Source organism: Molossus molossus, unplaced genomic scaffold (assembly GCF_014108415.1).
Source record: "Molossus molossus isolate mMolMol1 unplaced genomic scaffold, mMolMol1.p scaffold_m16_p_3, whole genome shotgun sequence".
In the NCBI taxonomy this organism is placed as follows: Eukaryota; Metazoa; Chordata; class Mammalia; order Chiroptera; family Molossidae; genus Molossus; species Molossus molossus.
In genome coordinates this window covers 95,095,238-95,115,576 of record NW_023425366.1, presented here as the reverse complement: position 1 = coordinate 95,115,576, position 20,339 = coordinate 95,095,238, and the positions used below count along the sequence as shown (strand labels likewise).

Here is a 20,339-nt window from a genome sequence, read left to right as displayed (position 1 = left end):
AGGGAGGCTGGGGTATGTGAGTCCCCTCAAGGAACCAGCATGGCTGGCCAGTGTGGTTTGGAGGAATGGTGGGTGATGAGGTCAGTGAGGGAGCTGAGGCTAGATTGTGGAGGGTCCTGTAACCATTGTAAGGACTTTGAATTTAATCCTGAGTGAGTTGAACATGGGCCACTCTGTGACAGTCTTGCTCCTTTGGAAAATTTAGTAGCCAATCAGCTTCTGTGAGTGAAGGGTGCAGGGAAGTGTATCTCAATAGGTGAGTTCAGTCTTCTCGGTCCTAGACATACCTGGTGTTCCTTTAGTTTCCGCTGCAGTGTGGAATTCAGAGACTGCTCATCCTCATATTTAGAGTTGACAGAATTGATTTCCATATCCCTCCTGCAAAAGAAGTTTTGATATCGTGAGGAAAAGCTCTGAGGGTAGACCAGCAAGCTGACCAGTGAATAGAGACTGGGCTGCTGGAGGAGGCCTTAAACCTGCTGAAAACTACTTGCCCCAAACCTCTGGCCTTTGGGGTCTCACCCTATGGAATCTGTTCCACAGGCTTTTCATTCACTTATCCTTTCACTCATGTATTTATTAATTTGACTTATGTTTATTGAGCACCTACTATGTGCCAGACATTGTTTGGGATTGTAGGGACAAGTCAGTGAACAAATTAGACAGAAATCACTGCTCTGGTACAGTTTAAATTCTAGGGGCTATAGAATCACTTTAATGCTTTGCTTTTGGGGGTGAAATGTTCTTCCAAAGCTTTCCAGAAAAGACTGTCTTCTTTTGATGTGAGTTCCACGTCAAGGAGCCATGTATGAAAACTAAGCTGACAGACCAAGTGGATGAGGAGGACAGGCAAGGCTACATGCATCTTCTGGGTGTGCCACAGAAGAAGGAACGTGCTGAGATGCAGATGTTCCTGCATATGCCCCTCACAGCAGTCTGAAGCGCTTTACAATGGCCTTAGAAAAATATATTTCAAAGATGCCCTGTCCAAATTCTACTCCCTTTTTCTTTTCTTTTCTGTTTTTTTTTTTATCCTCACCCAAGGACATTTTTCCATTTTTTGTTCAGACAGAGTGTGAGGGAGAGAGAGAGAGAGAGAGAAACATCGCCGTGAAAGGGACACGTCCAGATCCAGTGGCTGCCTCTCGCACGACCCAACCAGGGCTGGGGACAAACTGCAACCGAGATACGCGCCCTCGTAACCGAACCCGGGTCTCTCTGGATCCCAGGCCGAAGCTGTAACCACTGAGCCAAACTGGCCAGGGCTACTCCCTTTTTCTCATCTTACTCCTTATTTCTATCCCATCAGCTTCTTACTTAGTTCATTCAGGTTTATGCCTAGACTATTGCAGTAGACTTCCAATTATTTTCTTGCTTTTAGTTTTTTTCCATTCCACCTTTCCTCCATGTTATTGCCAGAGTGATATTGATAAAATACCCCATCATCTTGTGATCTTTGAAAGCCCAGGTTATAGTTTTCTACAAACTTTCTGCCCTCTGGAGTGTATGCATTGCTCCATACCAGTCTTCTTCTCATCATCCAATAGGCCCTGTCTAAGGCTGGGAGCTCCCTCCAGACAGGGAAGCTTCTATTCCTTTCTCCCTATATCCTCTGTGCTGGGTACACTGTCTGGCATATAGTGGTGCTGGCAACAGACATAGATACATGTGAAACCCTCAGCACAGTGCCTGGCACCTGGCACCATCCAGAATGTGCTAGATACTGTTAATATTGTGAAGGATGAAATGAATGACTACACGGGCATACTTTTTCACCACCTCCTCGAGATCTAGCTTGGACCGCTCCATCTCATTGAGATTGTCAATGGTCATCTTCAAGTCACCCTCAGCTTTCCGACGAGCCTTTTCCACCTCTGCCCGGATTTTCTTTTCCTGTTCCCAGTTATCCTCCAGCTGTGGAGAAAGTAGAGGAGCGGGGATTCTCAGGCCAGAACACAATAAGAAACCAGACTGGGCCTGGTTCCTTAACTGTGGCATCAGAAAGCCCTCACTTCCCTGGAAAATGTGTCAGTCCAGTTTCCAAAATATATCTGAGGACCCTGTGCTCAGGGGTGGACCTGGTTCTTGAGCTATAGAATTGGCCTGGCCATGGGGTATTACCTCGTGGATCTGGGTGTTGAGCTTGCTGTTGCTCTTGGTCAGGTGATTCACCTTGTCCTCCTCAGCTTGCAGGTCGTCGAGGGTTTTCTGGAAGAAAAGGTACATATGTGTGTCCCACAATGCATGCAGGAGCAGCTGATCAGACCTGGTTCTCTGATGTCACTTCTGAGCTGAGAGTTGAGTTGACTTACAGCTACTGAGCACCTGCTCCTGGGTGCTGGGTGGGGTCACAGCAGACTTGAGCACCTGTCAACAGCAGGTAGGCCTTCAGGTCAGTAGGGAGGCTCTGGTTCTCCACAGGGCATGTAGAAATCTGTGTGTGTGTGGGGGGGGGCTTCTTGTTGTCACTATGAATGGGGGCCACACTGGCACTTAGTATGTGGTTCCAGGGATGCTGGACATCTTGCCTTGCTCTGCACCATCCAGCACCACGAAGAGTAATTCTGCAGTCCACATGCCTGACGCCCCCCCCAGGCTTTCATGTAAATAAAACAACCATTTATCCTTTTCTGAACCTAGAACCACCACCACTGTACATATAACTCAAAAATTTTTTTCATTTAATATATACTACATTTTTAAAGAATGATCTACTCTGAAAATTGAGAGAAGATTTATGTATTGTTATCAAAATCTCCCCAAGAGTTATTTACCACTTCACTATCAGCCACACTTTGCTCTCTGGGTCACCAACACATCCTTCTGTGCCTGTCTGAAGCCGCTACAAATGAGTTCAGGCGGACAGCTCACTGCTCACATCTACTAGTCGATCTGTTTTACCTTTTACACACGGACAGCCCTATTATTTATTATAAATGATTTTCCATTTATTTCTCCTTTCTATTGAAAGGTACTCTATTGATATTTTGAAGTTCTGTATTAGTTACAGCATTATAATGTTTATTTCAGGATAGTAAGAGAGCCTTCCAAAATAGTCAGCCCTCATTATATGTGGATTATCCACCTGCCAATTTACCTACTTCCTAAAATGATTTGTAATCCCCAAATTGATACTATGGTGCTTTCACAGTCATTCACAGATATGAGCAGAGTGGTGAGAAATTTGAGTCACTTGGGGTTTTCGGCTGAGGTCAAATGAGACCGGCTCTGCCTTCTTGTTTCAGCTCATACTGCAAACAAGTGTTCTTTTCACCGTCTATTCAGTGTCACGCTTTTTAAATTTTTGTAATTTTGATGGTGATTTCACTGTCTAAAATGGCACCCAAACATAGTGCTGTCTAGTGTTTTTAAGCACAAGAAGGCTTTGATGTTCCTTACGGAGAAAATTGTGTATTAGATAAACTTTGTTCAGGCATGAGATAGAGTGCTATTGACCAAGGGTTCAATGTTAAGGAATCAACAATATGTACTAAATAAGGCTTCTTTAAACACACATACACACAAAAAACAATATAATGTATTGATCTAAATCGTACGTATTATGTATTGATTGGTTGACACAATGTGATGAGATGCTTGCAGGAACCTAACTCTAACTTTCCCCTAGGAATAGAGGTTTAGTATTTGCTAATTCAGTGTGTGATGACTTTGTAGAACATAACTACTTTGAATAATGAGAATTGGGTGTATATGTTATAAAAAGAGGCTCTGGGTTTGGTATAGTTGAGAGTCACAGACTTAGGGGAGGTATTTCCAGAGGCAGCTTGGGGGACATGTGGATTCAGGTGTCAGCAAAAACAGGGTCCACTGTCTGGTTCTGAGCTTCGACTTGCTCTTTGCACCTGTTTCCAGAGGTAGGAGGTGCCCTATGCCACAGTCAGCACTGGTGGGTGGTCAGAGCTGGCCCTGCCTTTAGGAGCCTGAGCCCGTGTCAGTTGGGTGGGTCTCTGTGACCTCAGGAGCTCATGTGCATTGTTGCAGCGATGCAGCAGGATTCACTGGTGCTTCCAAGCTCAAGGGCACCTCCCTATGCCTTGTTTCATCCTATGACTCTGGGGACCTCCAGTGTGCCTGCGGCCATCCTGCCTCCTGCCTGTTGTCCCCCTTTCACTCTGAACACTGTCCTAGTTTGGGTGATGAATTATATGGTCGTCCCATTTACAATAAACCTGAAAGAAGGGCTTCAAGATGTGACCATGCCCACTTCACTGATGAGGAAATTGAGACTTAGGGAGACTCTGTGAATTCCCTCAGGGCCCCTAGCGTGGGGCGGCAAATCTGGGATTTGAACCAGGGTGTCTAGTCTCTGAGCTCTGCCTGCTCTGACAGAGGAGAAGTGGGTGGCACTTACCTGGTGCAGCTCCTCCAGGGCCCTCTTCTCCTTCTGGAGCTTGGCGATGGAGTCTTCTCGGAGTGAGAGGTCCCCAGTCAGGGTGCGGACCTTGTGATCCAGGGCCTGGAAACCCGGGTTGGGGAGAGACAGGTCTTTAAGGCTGGGCACACCCTCCGGTGGGAGGAGGGGAGGAGGAGGCACTTGTTTTGAAAGAGGGTCCTCAGCTTGGCTGTACTTTGGAGTCACCTGGGAGCCTGAGAAATGCCGACACCCGCGGCACACCCCAACCAACCAAGTCAGAATCTTAGGAGCGGAGAGAGCAGCAGGAACCACCAGTTCAGGACTTTGCTACTCAAAGCCTGGTCCTTGGATATCAGCTGACCGAGAGGAGTGTTAGAGACATGGATCCTGGGGCCTTGCCAGATTTGTGGACCCAGAACCTGCATCTTATTAGGATCCCGATGGTTTGTGTGCACATCAGAGCTGGAGAGGCACTGGTTTAGTCGTCTATCTTCCCCTGCTCATGGACCCCACCCCCCTACAAAGGTAGGAAGGGGCCTTGGGGCCAAGGGCCAGCCTGATAGTATTTGGAGCCAGGGGCTCCCCCTGGAGCCACCTGGGGGAGGGGGGAGTAGCAACTGCTTGTTTCGGCAGAAATCCAGCAGCTATAGGTGGCCCCAATATACTCATAGGGTTGCCTCTCCTGAGAAGGGAGGAAGGGTGGACTTGGTGCTGGCAGAATGTTCCTTGCGGGGCCAGGGATGCTGAGGCCGAGTGGGCAGCAGGCTAATGCAGATGCCTGGAATCCCAGGCTTGAGGAGAACCAGTCAGGTTTGAGTCTGGATGGCGCCACGATGGGAAGGGCTCTCAGTCCCCTTAGGCAGCTGCTCTAATAGAACTTTCTGTAACAATGGACATGTTCTCAGTTTGCTTTGTCCAACACCATAGCACTAGCTATGTGTGGTTATTGAGCACTCAAAATGCGATTTGGTTGAACGAGGAACCATGTTTTAAACTGTATTGAATCAAGTGAAAATAACTCCATGTGGCCCTGCTGGGGGGCTCAGTTGGTTGGAGCATCATCCCATATACCAAAAGGTTGTGGATTCGAGCCTCAGTTAGGGCACATGTGGGGGGTGGTGGGGAAGGCACACAGCCAATTGATGCTTCTCTCTCTCTCTCTCTCTCTCTCCCTCTTCTCCTCTCTCTAAAATCAATAAACATATCCTTGGGTGAGGATTAAAAAAAATAACCCCATATGGCTGGTGGCTAGGGTCCTGGGAACAGTGCTGTGTGGCTCCAGGTGTGGCCCCTGCAGGGTGAGCTGGCTGGGCTTTTCTGACCCTGAGAGGAGCATCGTGTGCCCAAGGCCTCCTCACCTGCTTCTCCTTCTCTGTCTTGGCCAGCGTGGTCTCAAGGCCCTCCAGGTCACGCTTCAGGTCGCTTAGCTCCCCCTCTAGCTTGCGCTTGCTGGCACTCAAAGAGGCAGCTGTGCCCTCCTCTTCCTCCAGCCGCTCCCGCATGTCTGAGAGCTGGCTCTCCAGCTCCATTTTGGTCTTCATCATCTGTGTCAGGCGCTCTTCAGCATCATTTAGGTTCTCTTGTTCCTGATAGAGGGAAGAGCCCCATTCAAAGTCAGGGGTCCAGGCACCCATAGGTGACAATCCTTGGGCTGACAAGCCCCCCCAAAATGTGTCCTGGGGTTGGACAGGGGCCTGGGCTAGCTGTGAGCTCTTTTGCGATGTGTGTAATAGCGTGTAGTCTAGGAGTGTGGACCCGGGCCAGCTGCAACACCTGAGAATTGGTTAGGTGCGAAATCTCAGGCCCCATCTGAGACCCGCTGCATTTGAATCTGCTCTTAATGAGATCCCAGGTGATCAGATGCACATTAAGGTTTTAGCAGTGATGTAGCCGTCAAAAGTCACACAGGCAAAAAGTGGCAGAGGAAGGACAACATGGGGGTCCACTGGGGTCTTCCAGAGATGGGATCAGTGGTATAAAATGACAACTAGCCACAGAGGCAGAAGACTGGCCCAGCTGTGTGACTTCTGGTTCATGGCATAACTTCACAGAAATTCAGATCTTGGTCCGCAAAATAAGGGAAACAATCACTGTGAGGCGTAAGGGGATGGCGCACATGAGGTGCTTCTATAACTGGAAGAGTCTTTTATTATAGTGGTCTCACTCAGCCTCAGTCTTCCCAAACATAAAATGAGGTTTCGGTGCCCTGGTCAGTGTGGCTCCATGGTTACAGCATTGGCCTGCGCACTGAAGGGTCATGGGTTAAGGTTAAGAGCACATACCTGGGTTGCAGGTTTGATCCTTGGACCCGGTTGAGGTGCGTGCAGGAGGCAACCAATTGATGTCTCTCTCTCTTTTCCCTTCCCCCTTTCCCTTCCACTCTCTCTAAAAATCATTACCAAAAAAATATCCTTGGGTGAAGATTAGCAAAACAAATCGAAACAAAACAAAAAAGGGTTCTCGGCTTGAGAAACTTCTCAGGGATATTAAGAGGATATGAAGAAACAATGTGAAGCAGGAAGAACCCAAGATAGACTCGAACCCCTCCCAGTTGTGGGTTTTCTACTGATGGGCTTGGGACCTTGATGGAGTCTCTAAATGTTGGTCTGAGTTTTCTAACCTGTAGGATACATGTGAAAATTGGGCGCCTTAAGGGGTGGTTGTGAGGGTCAAATCAGAGGACCCTTGGTCAACCAGGCGGGTTGCAGCAGTGACTGCAGTCATTATACTGGAAAACGGGGGTAGGGGCCATTGAATCAGGCACCCACGGAAACGAGGTCCTTTGATCCCCCCGCTGTGCTTGCACTCAGCAGACAAGGAAAAGGAGGCAAAGAGGGCAAGTTCCCACGGTCCCACCACAGAGTCAGGCTCCCTGCGGGGACTCCTCCCACCACATCTTGTGGCCCCAGGTCTGGACAGGCCCCACAGGCACAGAGTATGTGTGTGTGCCCAGCCTGCTGCTGTGGGCAAGGGAGAATTCAATGAAGACATTTTGGTAGTTGGGTCCAGGGTGACATTACAATAAAGAAAAGAGAAGGCTAGGAATTCCCTGTAGTCTGGAGGCACACGATTCTCAGAAGGCTCATTCTCCCTCCATTCTTGGGCTTGACTTGTAGCAACCCTAGAGGTCTGGGCATTTGCATGACCCCCAGCTTCCATCCCTCCCCCGTACGGCCCCACGTACGGCCTGCAGTTGGATGTTGAGGTCATTCTTCTCCTGGCTGAGTGTGGCCACCTTCTCCTCCATTTCCTTGACCTTGCTTAGCAGCTCCTGTGTCTTGGACATGGCATTTCTCAGCTCCTCCTCTTTGGCCTTCATCTCCTCTTCTTGCCGGGCCACATTCAGGAGCGGCTTGACCTGAGCAACACCATAGAGTGTTAGGGAGATGGGCTTTGCCAGGGGGCTAGGAGGTGGACTGTGGGGGCTCTGCCAGACTGAGCCTCATATCCTCACTGGGGTGGAAAGCAACTCTGCTGCAGCTGTGAGGAGAAGTCCTTTTCCACAGAGGCCAAAGCATCTCTGACCTCCATAGAGAAGGCCCACCCTTCTTAGGACCAATCCTCAGGACGCTCTTTGATCCCAGGGGGCACAAAGTTAGATGGCCTTCAGCGTCTAGCTGCACTCAGTGCTTACATCTGTTCTGTGAGTTGTGTGTGTTTGGAGCCCTGGCTACATTCACAACTCTGCTTTCCCTCGCTCTTCTCTCTTATCTCTCTCTCTTGCTCTTCTCTCTTCCTGTCTCTGTCTCTTTACTTATCTCTCTCTTTGTCTCCTGTCTCCATCTCTCTGTTTTTATATCTTTTCATGCCTCTCAGTCTCTCTTGTGTCTGCTCTCCAAAGTGGCAGAGGTTGCATACAAAGGTTATAGTAAGCACCACAACTTGCAGCTACATCACACTTTTTTTTTTTTTTTTTTTAATCCTCACTCGAGGACATTTTTCCATCTTTTGTTCAGATAGAGTGGGAAGGTAAGAGAGGAAGAGAGAGAGAAACATCGACATGAAAGGGACACATCGAGTGGCTGCCACCCGCACGACCAACCAGGGCCGGGGACAAATTGCAACCGAGGTACGTGCCCTTAGCGAGAACAGAACCTGGGTCTCTCTGTACCGCAGGCCGATGCTCCAACCGCTGAGCCAAACTGGCCAGGGCTACATCACACTTTTTATTCAGCGAAAGCCTATTAAAAAGTGTGTGTGTGTGTGTGTGTGTGTTTTCCCATTGACTCATCCTACCTGGTTTAAATATAAGATTCACATTTAGTCAATATACTAAGAGTAAAGGATTTTTATTTTATGTTTTTATTCATTGGAATAGGACCTTGCCCTGAATGTTTGATTAGTGAAATTTTACTTTTTTAGTAAAGAACAGGGAAGATTCTAGGCTGTCTCCTTGTCATCTGTGGTCACTTGTGTTCTGCTTGAAAGGACCTTAAAAGCTGTTGGTCTGGGACTTCCCACACGGTAAAATATACACAAAGGGGGCAGGTGAGATGGATTCAAGCATTGCATCAAAACCCTTTGATTTTTATTGTTACATGGTTACTTTAAAAATAATTTTTAACAATAATAATTTCATAAATAAATTTGAAAAAATTAAAAATGAAACAGAACTTGTCAAATCCATAATTTGATGGATAACATTTGCTTAGGATAAGATTAAAGCAGGTTAAATAAATGAAGTTTTCTTTTAAAATAAAAAAGTAAGCTGATGTAGAGAAAAAAGGTCAGTCATAGAACAGGTGGGGAACATGTGGTGATGACTGAACTTTGAGAAATGCTCGTCTAGAACCCTCTGCAACCTCAGACCCTTGAGAGTATTGGCCTGTGTGTGGGCCCATTTGGAGATGCAGAACTTACTGTTCTCCCTTTAAATCTGTGGTCGGCACCAATTGTTTGAAAGTGCTTTTTCTATGGGAAGGGAAAGAAGCTTCTGCGTGAGCTGTGGGAGGCTCAGGGCTACCGGAGATGACCTGGAGCCTGTCAATTCTCCACGTGGCTGCCCCTTGAGACAACCATTCTCCTGTCTCCTGCATGTGGCAGCCCTGCACCTGGCCTCCTCTGGTGCCCAGTGGTGTGTTCCTTCTTGATGGGGTCCCAGATGGGATGCCATAACCCAGCATGATTCAACCTGCGTGCAGTAGGATGGTCCACGGCCTCCTGCATTGGTTGAGGGGGACCTGGCTGACTCACACTGCCCTCACTGCTCTCTTGGGAGAACCTGAGACGTAAGATCTCGTGATTTCCTGAGGTCACTCCAGCTCTGAAGCCAAGGACTTTACCAAGGGAGTTGAAGATGCTTCAACCCCCAGAGTCGAGGCACTGACAACCAAGCCCGCATTCTGCAGGGGAGTGTGTGTGTGGGGGGACCCCTCTCCATTCTAAGTGTATTTTATTTTGAGGGATGAGATGAATGGTGGGAAGACACACTATGATTTTTCTGAGGGAGGAATTAGCCCCTGTCCGGAAGGAGGCTGGACTCCTTCGTCTCCAAGGCACTCTCATTTTTAGACTGCCACCTGCTTCCCATGGCTTTCCACCCCCAGGAGGCACCCTGTCTGCCTAGGACCGAGGCTCCCAGCCCACGGACAGTAGCAGTTCTGGCTGGCCTGGCCCTCAGCCCTCACCTTGTTGTAGAGCTTCCACCAGCCCCAGAAACGCAGCTCTAGGAACTTGCGTGTGTTCCGCTGGATGACTTTCAGGCCAATTCTGCAAAGAGAATTCAGGGTTACATGGGTTAAAATGCAGGTGTTAGGACCTGGCTTCCCCGACGGAACCATTCTTCTCAGACAGCACAAAGCTGAGACAGACCACTCATGTCTTCCTGCATCTCCCCACCTTCTGCTCCCTCACTGGAAATCACCCGCTGGGCCCCAAATCCCACATTATCAGCAGTTTTTGGAGTCCACCCTTTTTTGTCACTTGCACTTTCATTTGATTGTCATTTACCAGTGACTTCCTGTGCACCAAAGAGGGTTCATTGGTCCAAAGTCATTGGCACCCTGCCCTCATCTCACTGCACCGTGTCACTAATGGAGCTGACCGCTGAGTGTATGGCGGGGTCCCTGGTCATTCTGTGTGGATGTGTGTGGCTTCAGTGGTCCTGCCTCACTGGTGTTTGTTTATGCTACCTTCGTTCCAGCATCTTCTTGAACTCGACCCTCATAAGGAAACCCCGGAGCCGACACTGTAACATCGTCATGATCTTGGCAAGACGGTCATCCCGCATGTCCTCAAGTTTGGCCAGGATGCCTGCTCGGAAGAACACCTGGAAGAAAGACACACTTATCTGAAAATAGCCCAGCTGCCACCAATGGCAGCCACTTGCAGGGAGGGTAAATCAAAGCACCAAAAGTTCAGAAGGGTCTTTAAGAATTAAGAGACACAGTCTGGTGCTGGTGTTTGAGGCCCCTCAGAATCAGCTGGCCCCAGCCTGGATCCCTCCAATAGCAGGACCACTGCCAGCCTCAGTGTCTAGTTCCTCTTGCCCTTGGATGTTCCTATAGGCTGCAGCCCTGGTCTTGCACTTACTAGCTGGGTCACCTTGGACATGTCTCCTCACATCTTAGGGCCCCAGTTCCTTATCTGTGAAATGGGAATGTTGATCTCTACCTTAGAGGGTTGCTATGAGGATTCACTGAGATAACAGGTAGAAAAGTACTTGTGTAAACTGCGAAGCTCTGAGTAAAATACGAGATTGCTATAATCTCCACTGCTGTGATTGCCTGGCAGACAGGGTGTCGAGGGGCCTCCCTTTTTTTACTACCATGCAAAGCAGCCTATGGATAGTCATGGTCCCATGGGATCTGGGAGTGCAGAGAGGGAATAGTGATCAGCAGGGGTGGGTGGTTGACTTTCTAGAAAGGAGACAGCATTGTTCCAATGCCGCACAATTTCAGGCATCCAGCTCTGGTGTTTCAGTGGGACTCATCCCCAGAAAAACTTAGGTCCCAAGATACCATTCACCTCTCCCCCACTGCAACCTTTAGGACTTCTGATAAAACAAGTGTTGGCAAGGATGTGAATCAAGGGGAAGGTGAGTTGGTTCAATAGTTTTGGAAGATGGTTTGGCATTCTCTCGTCAAATTGGACATGCGCGTACTCTGCCATAGGCAACTTTCCTCCTCAGCATATATCTCAACCCTGACTGCACCTTGAGGGCTTTGGAAAGATGCAGATGCCTGGGTGATTGCAAACAATTTATGGGGCAGGGCTCCGGCATTGGTGTTTTAAAAATCCCCCAGATGATTCTAATGTAAAGTCAAGGTTGAGAATTTGTTCTAGAGAACATCCTACAAAGGACCATGTATAAGGATGTACACAGCAGCACTGAAAGGATCATTGTGGTGTGGCCACTGGAGGCAGTATGACATGGCAGTGACAGTGAATGGGTGTCACATGCCAACCAACAAGGATGAATCTTAGAAACATGTTTAAGTAGAAAAGCATGGCACAGAACAATCTATGAGTATGATACTTTCATGGAGCTTGAACTAGGCAAACCTTGGGGCCATATGTGTATGTGATAGAAATGTTTTTAAGACAAGGGTTACTCTTGAGGGTGGAGAGGAAGGAGAGGAAAGAGATGCAAAGATTAAGTTCTAGGTTTTTAAGTGGGCTTATGGGTGGTTGCTTTATTAGTGTATTTCATAATGTAACATCTTTTTATAGGCTTCTAATAGGACATGATAGAAACTTATAGAAGGATAGAAGGAGCCAGGAGACCTGCATTTGTTCTTAGCCTGTCTTGGATGTCCATGTGACCTTGGTCAAGTCACTCTCCTTTGGGTGGGGGTGCGGATCCCAGTTTCTCCTCCTGCCCAGTGGGAATGTAGGATCCTAAGTCCTCCCAGATCTGAGAGTCTGTGATTTTGTATGTGGGGGAAGGGAGTAGAACCCAACTAAATCCTTTATGTGGATGCTATGGACACTGACAGGAAAAGGATAGAAAAGGATACTCCTTTCTGCCCCCCCCCCCAAAAAAAAACCCCAGGGAGCTAACCACCATGAGGTAAAAATACTTGATATTTCACAATTAATTGGCTTCGAGGCATGGTCTTTGGGGAGCAGTGGAGGTGAACGTGTGGCTGGGGGGTGGGGCCAGAGTTTGCCTGGTCCTCAGGGAGCAAAGCTGTCCCAAGCAGCCCTGGGCATTTACCTGGACCTGAGGTGCCCAGTGCGACCCTTGAAAGAGGCAGTCTGTCTGCCCAGGTGGTAGCTGTGTCAGACTGTGTCATATTGGTGATGTCAGCCCCATTTTTTCCAGGTCATAGGGCCTGAGTCCTGTTCTGTCCAGCCTAGTTCTATGACATTGCACATGTCACCTTCACCCCTCTTCCAGGCTTTCTTATATTTCCCATCTGTCAAAGGTGGGATGGGGGAAGGAGCTTGTATTCGAGGTTTTCTCCAGCTCAAGTATTTAATGATACTGTGACAAAGCCTGGAGTGTCCCTGTAAGTCAATTTAGCTGCATCTAGCACATATTAATTGTGAAGGAGGCCAAAGCTAACAGTTCTGGCAGATTCTAGAACAGTGTTACAATTCCGCTAATGCCCACTGCTACACAGCAAGCTCCAGAGAGCTAGGGACGCCTGTTCTGTTCATTTGTTTAACCCGAGAGCTGAGGATGATGCCTGGTATCCAGAAGGGATGCCCTGAGCATTGGCCGAGTGACCAGATGTGTTACATGCACATGTACGCTGGAGCTTTCACATGCATCAAGCCACACCAGGCCTGTGGAGAAGCGCCACACCTGTGAGACCGGGAAAGGCAAGTGACCTGCTCCAGGCCACACAGAGGCAGACTATGAGCCTGACACTCTTGACTGTAAAGCCAGTGCTCCTCCCATGTCACCCTGGCTGTCATGTTGGGGTGCAGTCTAGTTGGGTAGCTATAGATGGACACCATGCACTGTCAGCCTGGCTGGTCCTAACAATCCCAATGGGACTCTGGAGGGGCAGGAAGTGGGACATACAAAGGACAGACTAGGCCCTGGGAGTCAGGATTAGGTAGCTGCTCCATCTGAGTCAACCCTGACTTACCTGCCAGCTCAGGGCTGGAGCTCTTGGTGTGAGTGGGCTGTGATTATGGCGTTTAACCTGAAGAGCCCAACTGCACATGTACTGCCTGCCCTGCCCTGGTCAAATCCAGGACCTTGATTCTAATGGGTTCCTTTTATTTTTAGAAATCTGGGGCTTATACAGTCCTAAGAAATATCCTATCATTTACTGAGGAGCATTATGTCTGAACTGGATTCTCATGTATGCTATTTCTAATCACCCCAAAATCCCATGAGACTAAACTTATGAGCCCTGATTTTTCAGAGGAGGAAACGGAAGCTCTCATGAGCTGACAGGCTTGTGCAAGATAGGCAACCAGCCAGGTGGAGTTGGAATTCACACCCTGAAGCTCGCCTTCTTAAAACAAGGCTGAGTGTTGTAGGGAAGGTGCACCACCGGGAGACCCTACCTTGGTATGTCCGATTTTGTATTCATTTACATCCAGGTCGATGGATGCAAGCAGCAGCTCGGAGGCCTTCTTGTTGTCTACAAATCCCTGAGGAATCACATTGGGGTTCAGCACTTGGTACCTATCAGGAGAGGGTGACAACAGTCTTTCAGTCATTGTCATCTCTAAGCTGACAGCATGAAAGCCCGTCCATGCAGTTTATCCCTTGATCTATGACAGGGCCCTTGAGTCAGGGAATAGAATTCTTTTACAGATGCCACAGCAGGCAGAGGGATGGGTCTGACAGGAGACTTTGGGGATTGAATGTCAGTGTGGGTTGGAGGTCCAGGGGGGAGATGGTCATAGAAATGAAGATACTACTCTTTCTTTTATTCCAGGCACAGGAGAACCCCCTTTTTTTCTGCCCCACCAGCAGCCCCCTTTGTGATCTTGGACAAGTCCTTCTCTAATTAGGAACTTAAGATGACTTGGACAAGATGACTTCAGGTGACCTTTCCTACTCCCTCAATCTGTGGTCACATGTGCTAGCAAGTAGAGAGGGAGTAGAAATAATCCCAAAGATGGGTCTTGGTTTGGGTTCCCCCAGAAGAAGACGCAGAGACCAGAATTCAAGTGCAAGTAGTTAATTGGGAAGCGGGGTGGGAAGCAAATAAAAGGCATGTTATCAAGCCACTTGTCACAACAGGCAACTGGATCTTAATCCTGCTGGGGACACTAGGAGCAGCGGTGAGCTGGAACCTGCTCCTACTGGCTCCCAAGAGGGAATAGTGTGCATCTCGTCTCAACTCCACATTCAGTGATGCCACATTGGCAGCTTGAAATCAGCCATGGTGGAAGCACTTACACCATGGATACGGGCAGACACTACAAATCAGGGCTTCCTTTTTTTTTAAACTTGGAGAGCCTGTTAAACATTTACCAGTATGTTGCTATCTGATCTGACATCCAGTATAGGACACACTTCAGTTAGCCCACCAGAAGTGCGAGGAAGCTGAAATATTTATACATTAATGTGCTTAGTCATCAGTTGAAGGCTGCTCCTGGGGAGGCATTAATTCTTGATACTTTCTGCCTGCCAAGTAGTAAAGCAGGCTCCAGCACCCAGAGAAACCCCCCAGGCAAAGAAATGCAGGTGTTGGTAGTTGCAAGTTGGGCCGATGTGTGCTAAAGTAGTGACAGTAAGGCAGCATACATCATCATACTCATAGTGTCTGTGACAATGGGATTTTATTTATCAATAGTCAATCCCTGGAAATTGAGAACTGTATCCAAGGTTTCAGGAAGACACCACTCACTCACCTCTGTTTGAACTCTGGGTATTGCAGCCTGTTTGGGAAGCCCTTCCTGCAAATACGGATACCTTCCAGGACTCCATTGCAAGCCAGCTGGTGCATGATTAGGTGGGCATCCACCACGCCTGCCAGGAGGGAGGGCACAGGATGTGAAGTCACTACCCTATGGTGGGACAGGCCACTCCTTGCCAATCAAGAAGTCTGAACTGAATATCCATGTCATCTACCCTAGTCTCCCCCTGTCACTGCCAAGGGTTCCCTGCTCCTCCACAATTCAGCAAAGACCCAGTGGCTCTCCAGAGTGTGACTTCTCTTTGGGTGGGCACCACTATGCTGTACAAACTGGCTAGAACACAATTTTTAGAGGATCCATTGTTGGGGATTTAAAAAAATAAGTTTTTATTGAAATTTTTAGAGACAGAGAAAGGGAGAGAGAGAGAGAGAAACATGGATGTGGGAGAAAAACTCATCAGCTGCCTCCTGCATACCCTCTACTGGGGATTGAGCCCACATCTTGGGCATGTGCCCTGACTGGGAACTGAACAGGAACCTCTAAGTCCATGGGACGATGCTCAATTCATTAAGCTACACAAGCTAGGCATTGTTGGAAATTTTTCATACCTCGTTTAGCCCCAATCATCCCTGGTTATTGAAAGTGGACTTAATTTGGAGCAAACACCAAATTCACAGATCCTGAGAAATTCCAGCAGGGAGACATGTTCCCATGATGTACCTGATTGCTTGAACTCATTGGGGACAATACAGCGGACAAAATGAGGGGCAGTGCTATGGAGGGTGGTCATCAGCTTGTTCAACTGCTCCTGGGGATGGAGGAAAAAGAAAAATAGTGAGTAAAGCTTGGTGTTGGTACTGTAGGATACCCACACTCAGGAGAGGTATTTATTAGAGTTTAATTAATTAAAATTAAAATTTGGTTCTTTCAGTCACACTGGCCACTTTTCAAGTACTCACTAGCTACATGTGGCTAGTGGCTACCATACTGGACAGCATATTGGACAGTGGTTGCCATACTGGAAAGAAGAGAACATTTTGGTCATTGTAGAAAGTCCTATTGGTTAGCAGTGCTCTTGGAAGTCCAGTGACTTGCCTAACGTGACATGATTTACAAGAAGTAGGGCCTCTCTGATTCTGTGCTGGATCATTATAGAATCTTGGTAGTAAAAGGAGCCACAGTGCTTATGTGTGGACAAACCCTTGTCTATTGTTAACTTCCCTACTAAATGGTCTCTCCTCCTCTGCTTGGATCCTCCAATGAGGTGACCCACTCTTCCTTAGGATCGCTGATCCTTAGAAAATATAAAAATTTTTCTTTGTGTAACATCTCCCCGTTGGCTGTACTTCTATATTTTAGAACATATTTCTAGTAATGCCCAAACCTTACGGAAGAAGACATGCCAATTAACTCTAGGGTACAAGAGCTTAGCTCCATTTGTTGTGTTGGGCAAGTCCCATCATCCTTGGGTTTCAGTCTGAAACAACGTAGTTGGACTGGACCATCTCTGAGGGTTTTTTATGCTCTGTGGTTCTGTGGTTCTATGACTCCTTCAGAAGGACACAGACTCCCCAAATGCAAGAGGCAACCATAGTCATATAAATGAAATCTTTCTGTCCTTGGTTGTGAGGTGGCAGCCAGACCACCATACCATTGAAAGCGTGGAGGTAAGTGTAGTGAATACAAAGTGGCCTCTGGGACATTCCCTACTCACCCTGTAGAAGTTGGACACTGTCATGAAGGACGAACCTCTCTTCTGCTTCTTGCCTCCAGCTGAGAAAGAGAGACATTTCACATCAGCACCCAGCATGGGGGGCTGTCTCAAGGACGTGAGTTCTCTGGTTTAAAATGGCTTTTTTGGGGGCTAGTTAAGGTGGGGCCCTCCTACCAGGAAAATAAGATCTATCAGGCAGTGGGCCAATGAACTGACCGACATAATTACCAACAGCAGTGCTGTGCTCCTTGGAAAGTATATAGCCCTTTGTGATTTAGGGCTCACACAGGAGCAAACTACTCCCATTGCCTGGGGAGGAGGAAGAGTCCACAGACCATCTGAAGAATTGCATGTTGTGTTGAAAACATATCTGAGCCGAAAGAGATTTGCAGTTCTTCCCCACTGAGTGGCAGCCCCATTAGGCAGCTTTCACTCAGGGTGTTCCTCTGTGGCCACACAACCTGGACTGGGTTGGAGCTGTAAGACTGGGCTTGGCATTTGCCTCAGACAAAGGCATGCAGAGAGCAGAATATAAGCACAGAGCTTTTGGGCATCAACTTTTCCAAAGCAGTATTGTTCCACTTACAGGTGATATGGACCCGGGATCAATTAAGTTGATGTAAGCTCCCAGGATGCATTTGCATTCCTCTATGGTAGTATCCTCTATGACCTACCTCAAGCAACATGCCTTCCATCCATCCATCCATCCATCCATCCATCCATCCATCCATCCATCCAATAGTTGAATAAAAACATTTTGTTTTTTCTTTCCATTTTGGCCACTAAAGGACATCAACACAGGGAGACTGGACACAACAAAGGTTCAGACATACCTGGAGCCTCCTCTTCTTTGAAGAGAAGAGCCAGGATGGACAATGTTGATTTCTGGAACAAGCCCACCACTGTTTCATTCAGAGGGTCTTTGTTCTTCTCTAGCCAGCCCGTGATGTTGTAACCCACCTAGAAAGGGGCAAATGCCAGTGGTTACATTTATACCTACAGCTCTACCTGCTCTCAGTTCCCAAGACCAATCTCCTATCTCCTGGTACTTCCATTCTTGTCCTGATGACTTGCCTGGAGTCCTGGGATGTTGCAGGTAGAGGCCCCATCATCTGCTTTCTTGGGCATTTGCAGTTTAACTGTCTAGGACACCCCACCTCTAGGCTTAGCCCACAAACCAGGACTTCCAGCTGCTCTCTGCTTGGGCTGTGAACTTCTCTTACATGTCTTACTTTGCTGGCTACACTGAGCCTCTCTGACCTCTGGATCTTCTATTCAGGTGAGCTGATCTTGCTGTCAGTGACTGGCCTTGACCAGTGGACAACTCCCTACAAGGGCATCTGGTCTCTGCTTGCTGAGGAGCACATATGCCCTGGGCCATTGTCTGGTGGAGTGGGGGAAGATGGCTCCATTCATCCAGAACTGGGGGCTTCATGTGTCTGGGTAATTGGACATCCATGAATTTCTTTTTCCCATTTGCCGTGTAGTCCCAGCTGGAGTGGCAGAAAGGAATGAGCCTTTCAGATCCTTCCATTGGATACCAAGATCCAAGGGAACAGATGAGAAGCCTAAACCTTTGGGCTTTACATCTCCTATATAGTGCATAGATATTTGTCATCTCTGGGCTTTTTTTAGAGCCTTCTTGGAAGTGCAGAGCCCCCATCTGACTTTGAATAGTCCATTGCTATAAATATTCCGTTGTTTCTCATTTCAGTGTGGGAGATGGGTGGAGCACTAAAATTTATACCCAAGCCTACTGTTTGCTCTAGGTGTCGGCACTATTAATTTTTCAAGTAATTGACATTGTTATGGTTGATGAGATTATACAATTTTGGTCCTGATGCTCTATCTAACGGCAGCTTTCCTGATGGCTCTGTGCTAAGGCTGCTGTTTCCCTGTAGTTAAACCCAAGGAGGGTCAATAAAATCTAGTGGTGACAGAAACAATGGCATTTATGGCAATACTGAAATCCCAAGGAAGATAAACACATTCTTATAAGCTGGATGGAAGAATGCTGTCTCCCCTATCAATTGTTCAAATAGAACCTGAGTCCTGCTTGCACTTAATTTCCCCCTTCCCTGAGGCCTGAGTGTGTCACGAGTGAAAAGCTACTCCACAGATGTCACCTTGTTGGTTTGGCATCCACAAGCTGTGAGAGGAATAAGTTAATTATTTGGGGAATAATTAATGGGCTCATGGAAGAACTTTTTTCCCAGTGTTCTCATTTCTGACCAAGACTGAAATTCAGCTGTCAAACCAAGGGCCATTTACAATGGTTCTGAGGGCAAAAACTTTTGGTTGCCCTCTACTAGGCATCCTAGGCTGGATAGCTTTTGAATTCTTGGATGAAGAAGTGATGAGGAAGTATGAGCTGGAGTTCATTTCAACGAGCGGATCACCCTGTTCTGTCTGGCTGTATTAGCTGGAGGCAGGACGCCCCAGGAAGGGTGTGTCAGGATGGACCTATAATAGCAAGAGGAAACAGCAGCCAGCAGGTGGCCACAGCGTGATACTTACAGTGCCTGCATAGTGGACGAGCTCAAAATGGGCCTCAGGCCCCTTGCCCTTTCCTCCCTTGGGTTTGAGGAAGTTGCTGGACTTGCCCAGGTGGTTGTCATACAGGGCTGCCTTGAATGTGGCGTCGGTGGCCTTGGGGAAGACGCACTGCTCCTCCAAGATGGAGAAGATGCCCATGGGCTAGAAGAAAAGAAGAGTGTTAGAGGAGGCCACAGGATCACAAACGAGACATTTGGTGTTGACCTGAGGTTGGCGGAAAGGGTGCCCCACACACCCACGTGGCCAGGAAGTAGAACTCTAGGAACGGTGCCTGGAGCTCCATGGTCTGGTCCTTGAATGCCATGGCCATCTAGACTTGAAAGAGGCTACAATTCCCAACAGAGGGAAGACTGACGTCTGAAGGGGGCAGATAGCTTCCCAATTGTTAACCTCACACTTTTTCCTCAAAAAAAAGTATGAAATCAATAACACCGGACCTCTCTGTGTTTAATTTATTTGCTTTTAATAAGTGACATTCCTGGCTACCCAGGGGCCTCATGTTGTTCTGGGTCTCTTCTCACATAAAAAAGGCAGCTCATAAATGTCATTAGTGCCTTAATATTCTCCCTTCTGTGGAGGGTCTAGATTTTTTTTTAATCCTCACCAGAGGACATTGTTTTTTTGCATTTATCTTTAGATAGAGCCGGAGGGAGAGGAGGAGGGAGAGAGAAAGAGAAACATCGATGTGAGAGAGACATAGAGTGGTTGCCACCCACACAACCCCAACTGGGGCCGGGACAAATTGCAACAGAGGTAAGTGCCCTTAGCCGGAACCGAACTGGGGACTCTCTGGTCTGCAGGCCGAGCTGAGCCAAACTGGCCAGGGTGAGGGTCTGGATTTTTAAAGATTTCTGGAAAGCTCAAGCATGGGAACATCACAGGCTCTCTGACAGCTGAACAGGGAGCTATTTGCAGGTGTTG

General features: G+C 47.9%; 1 protein-coding gene across 1 annotated transcript in view; it reads right to left on the bottom strand.

Moving 5' to 3' along the window:
• The window catches only part of LOC118641833 (myosin-16), a 52,208-nt gene that overhangs the window by 18,960 nt on the left and 12,909 nt on the right, over positions 1-20,339 (bottom strand). Inside the window, exons 13-26 of the mRNA XM_036279421.1 lie at positions 19,380-19,559; positions 17,696-17,822; positions 16,863-16,921; positions 15,869-15,956; positions 15,143-15,260; positions 13,844-13,964; positions 10,507-10,643; positions 10,003-10,084; positions 7,560-7,733; positions 5,734-5,961; positions 4,373-4,477; positions 2,122-2,208; positions 1,769-1,914; positions 288-378 (exon numbers count right to left, since the gene is read on the bottom strand). Coding sequence (XP_036135314.1) covers positions 288-378; positions 1,769-1,914; positions 2,122-2,208; positions 4,373-4,477; positions 5,734-5,961; positions 7,560-7,733; positions 10,003-10,084; positions 10,507-10,643; positions 13,844-13,964; positions 15,143-15,260; positions 15,869-15,956; positions 16,863-16,921; positions 17,696-17,822; positions 19,380-19,559 — 1,743 coding nt within the window. The remainder of the gene's footprint in view (positions 1-287; positions 379-1,768; positions 1,915-2,121; positions 2,209-4,372; positions 4,478-5,733; positions 5,962-7,559; positions 7,734-10,002; positions 10,085-10,506; positions 10,644-13,843; positions 13,965-15,142; positions 15,261-15,868; positions 15,957-16,862; positions 16,922-17,695; positions 17,823-19,379; positions 19,560-20,339) is intronic.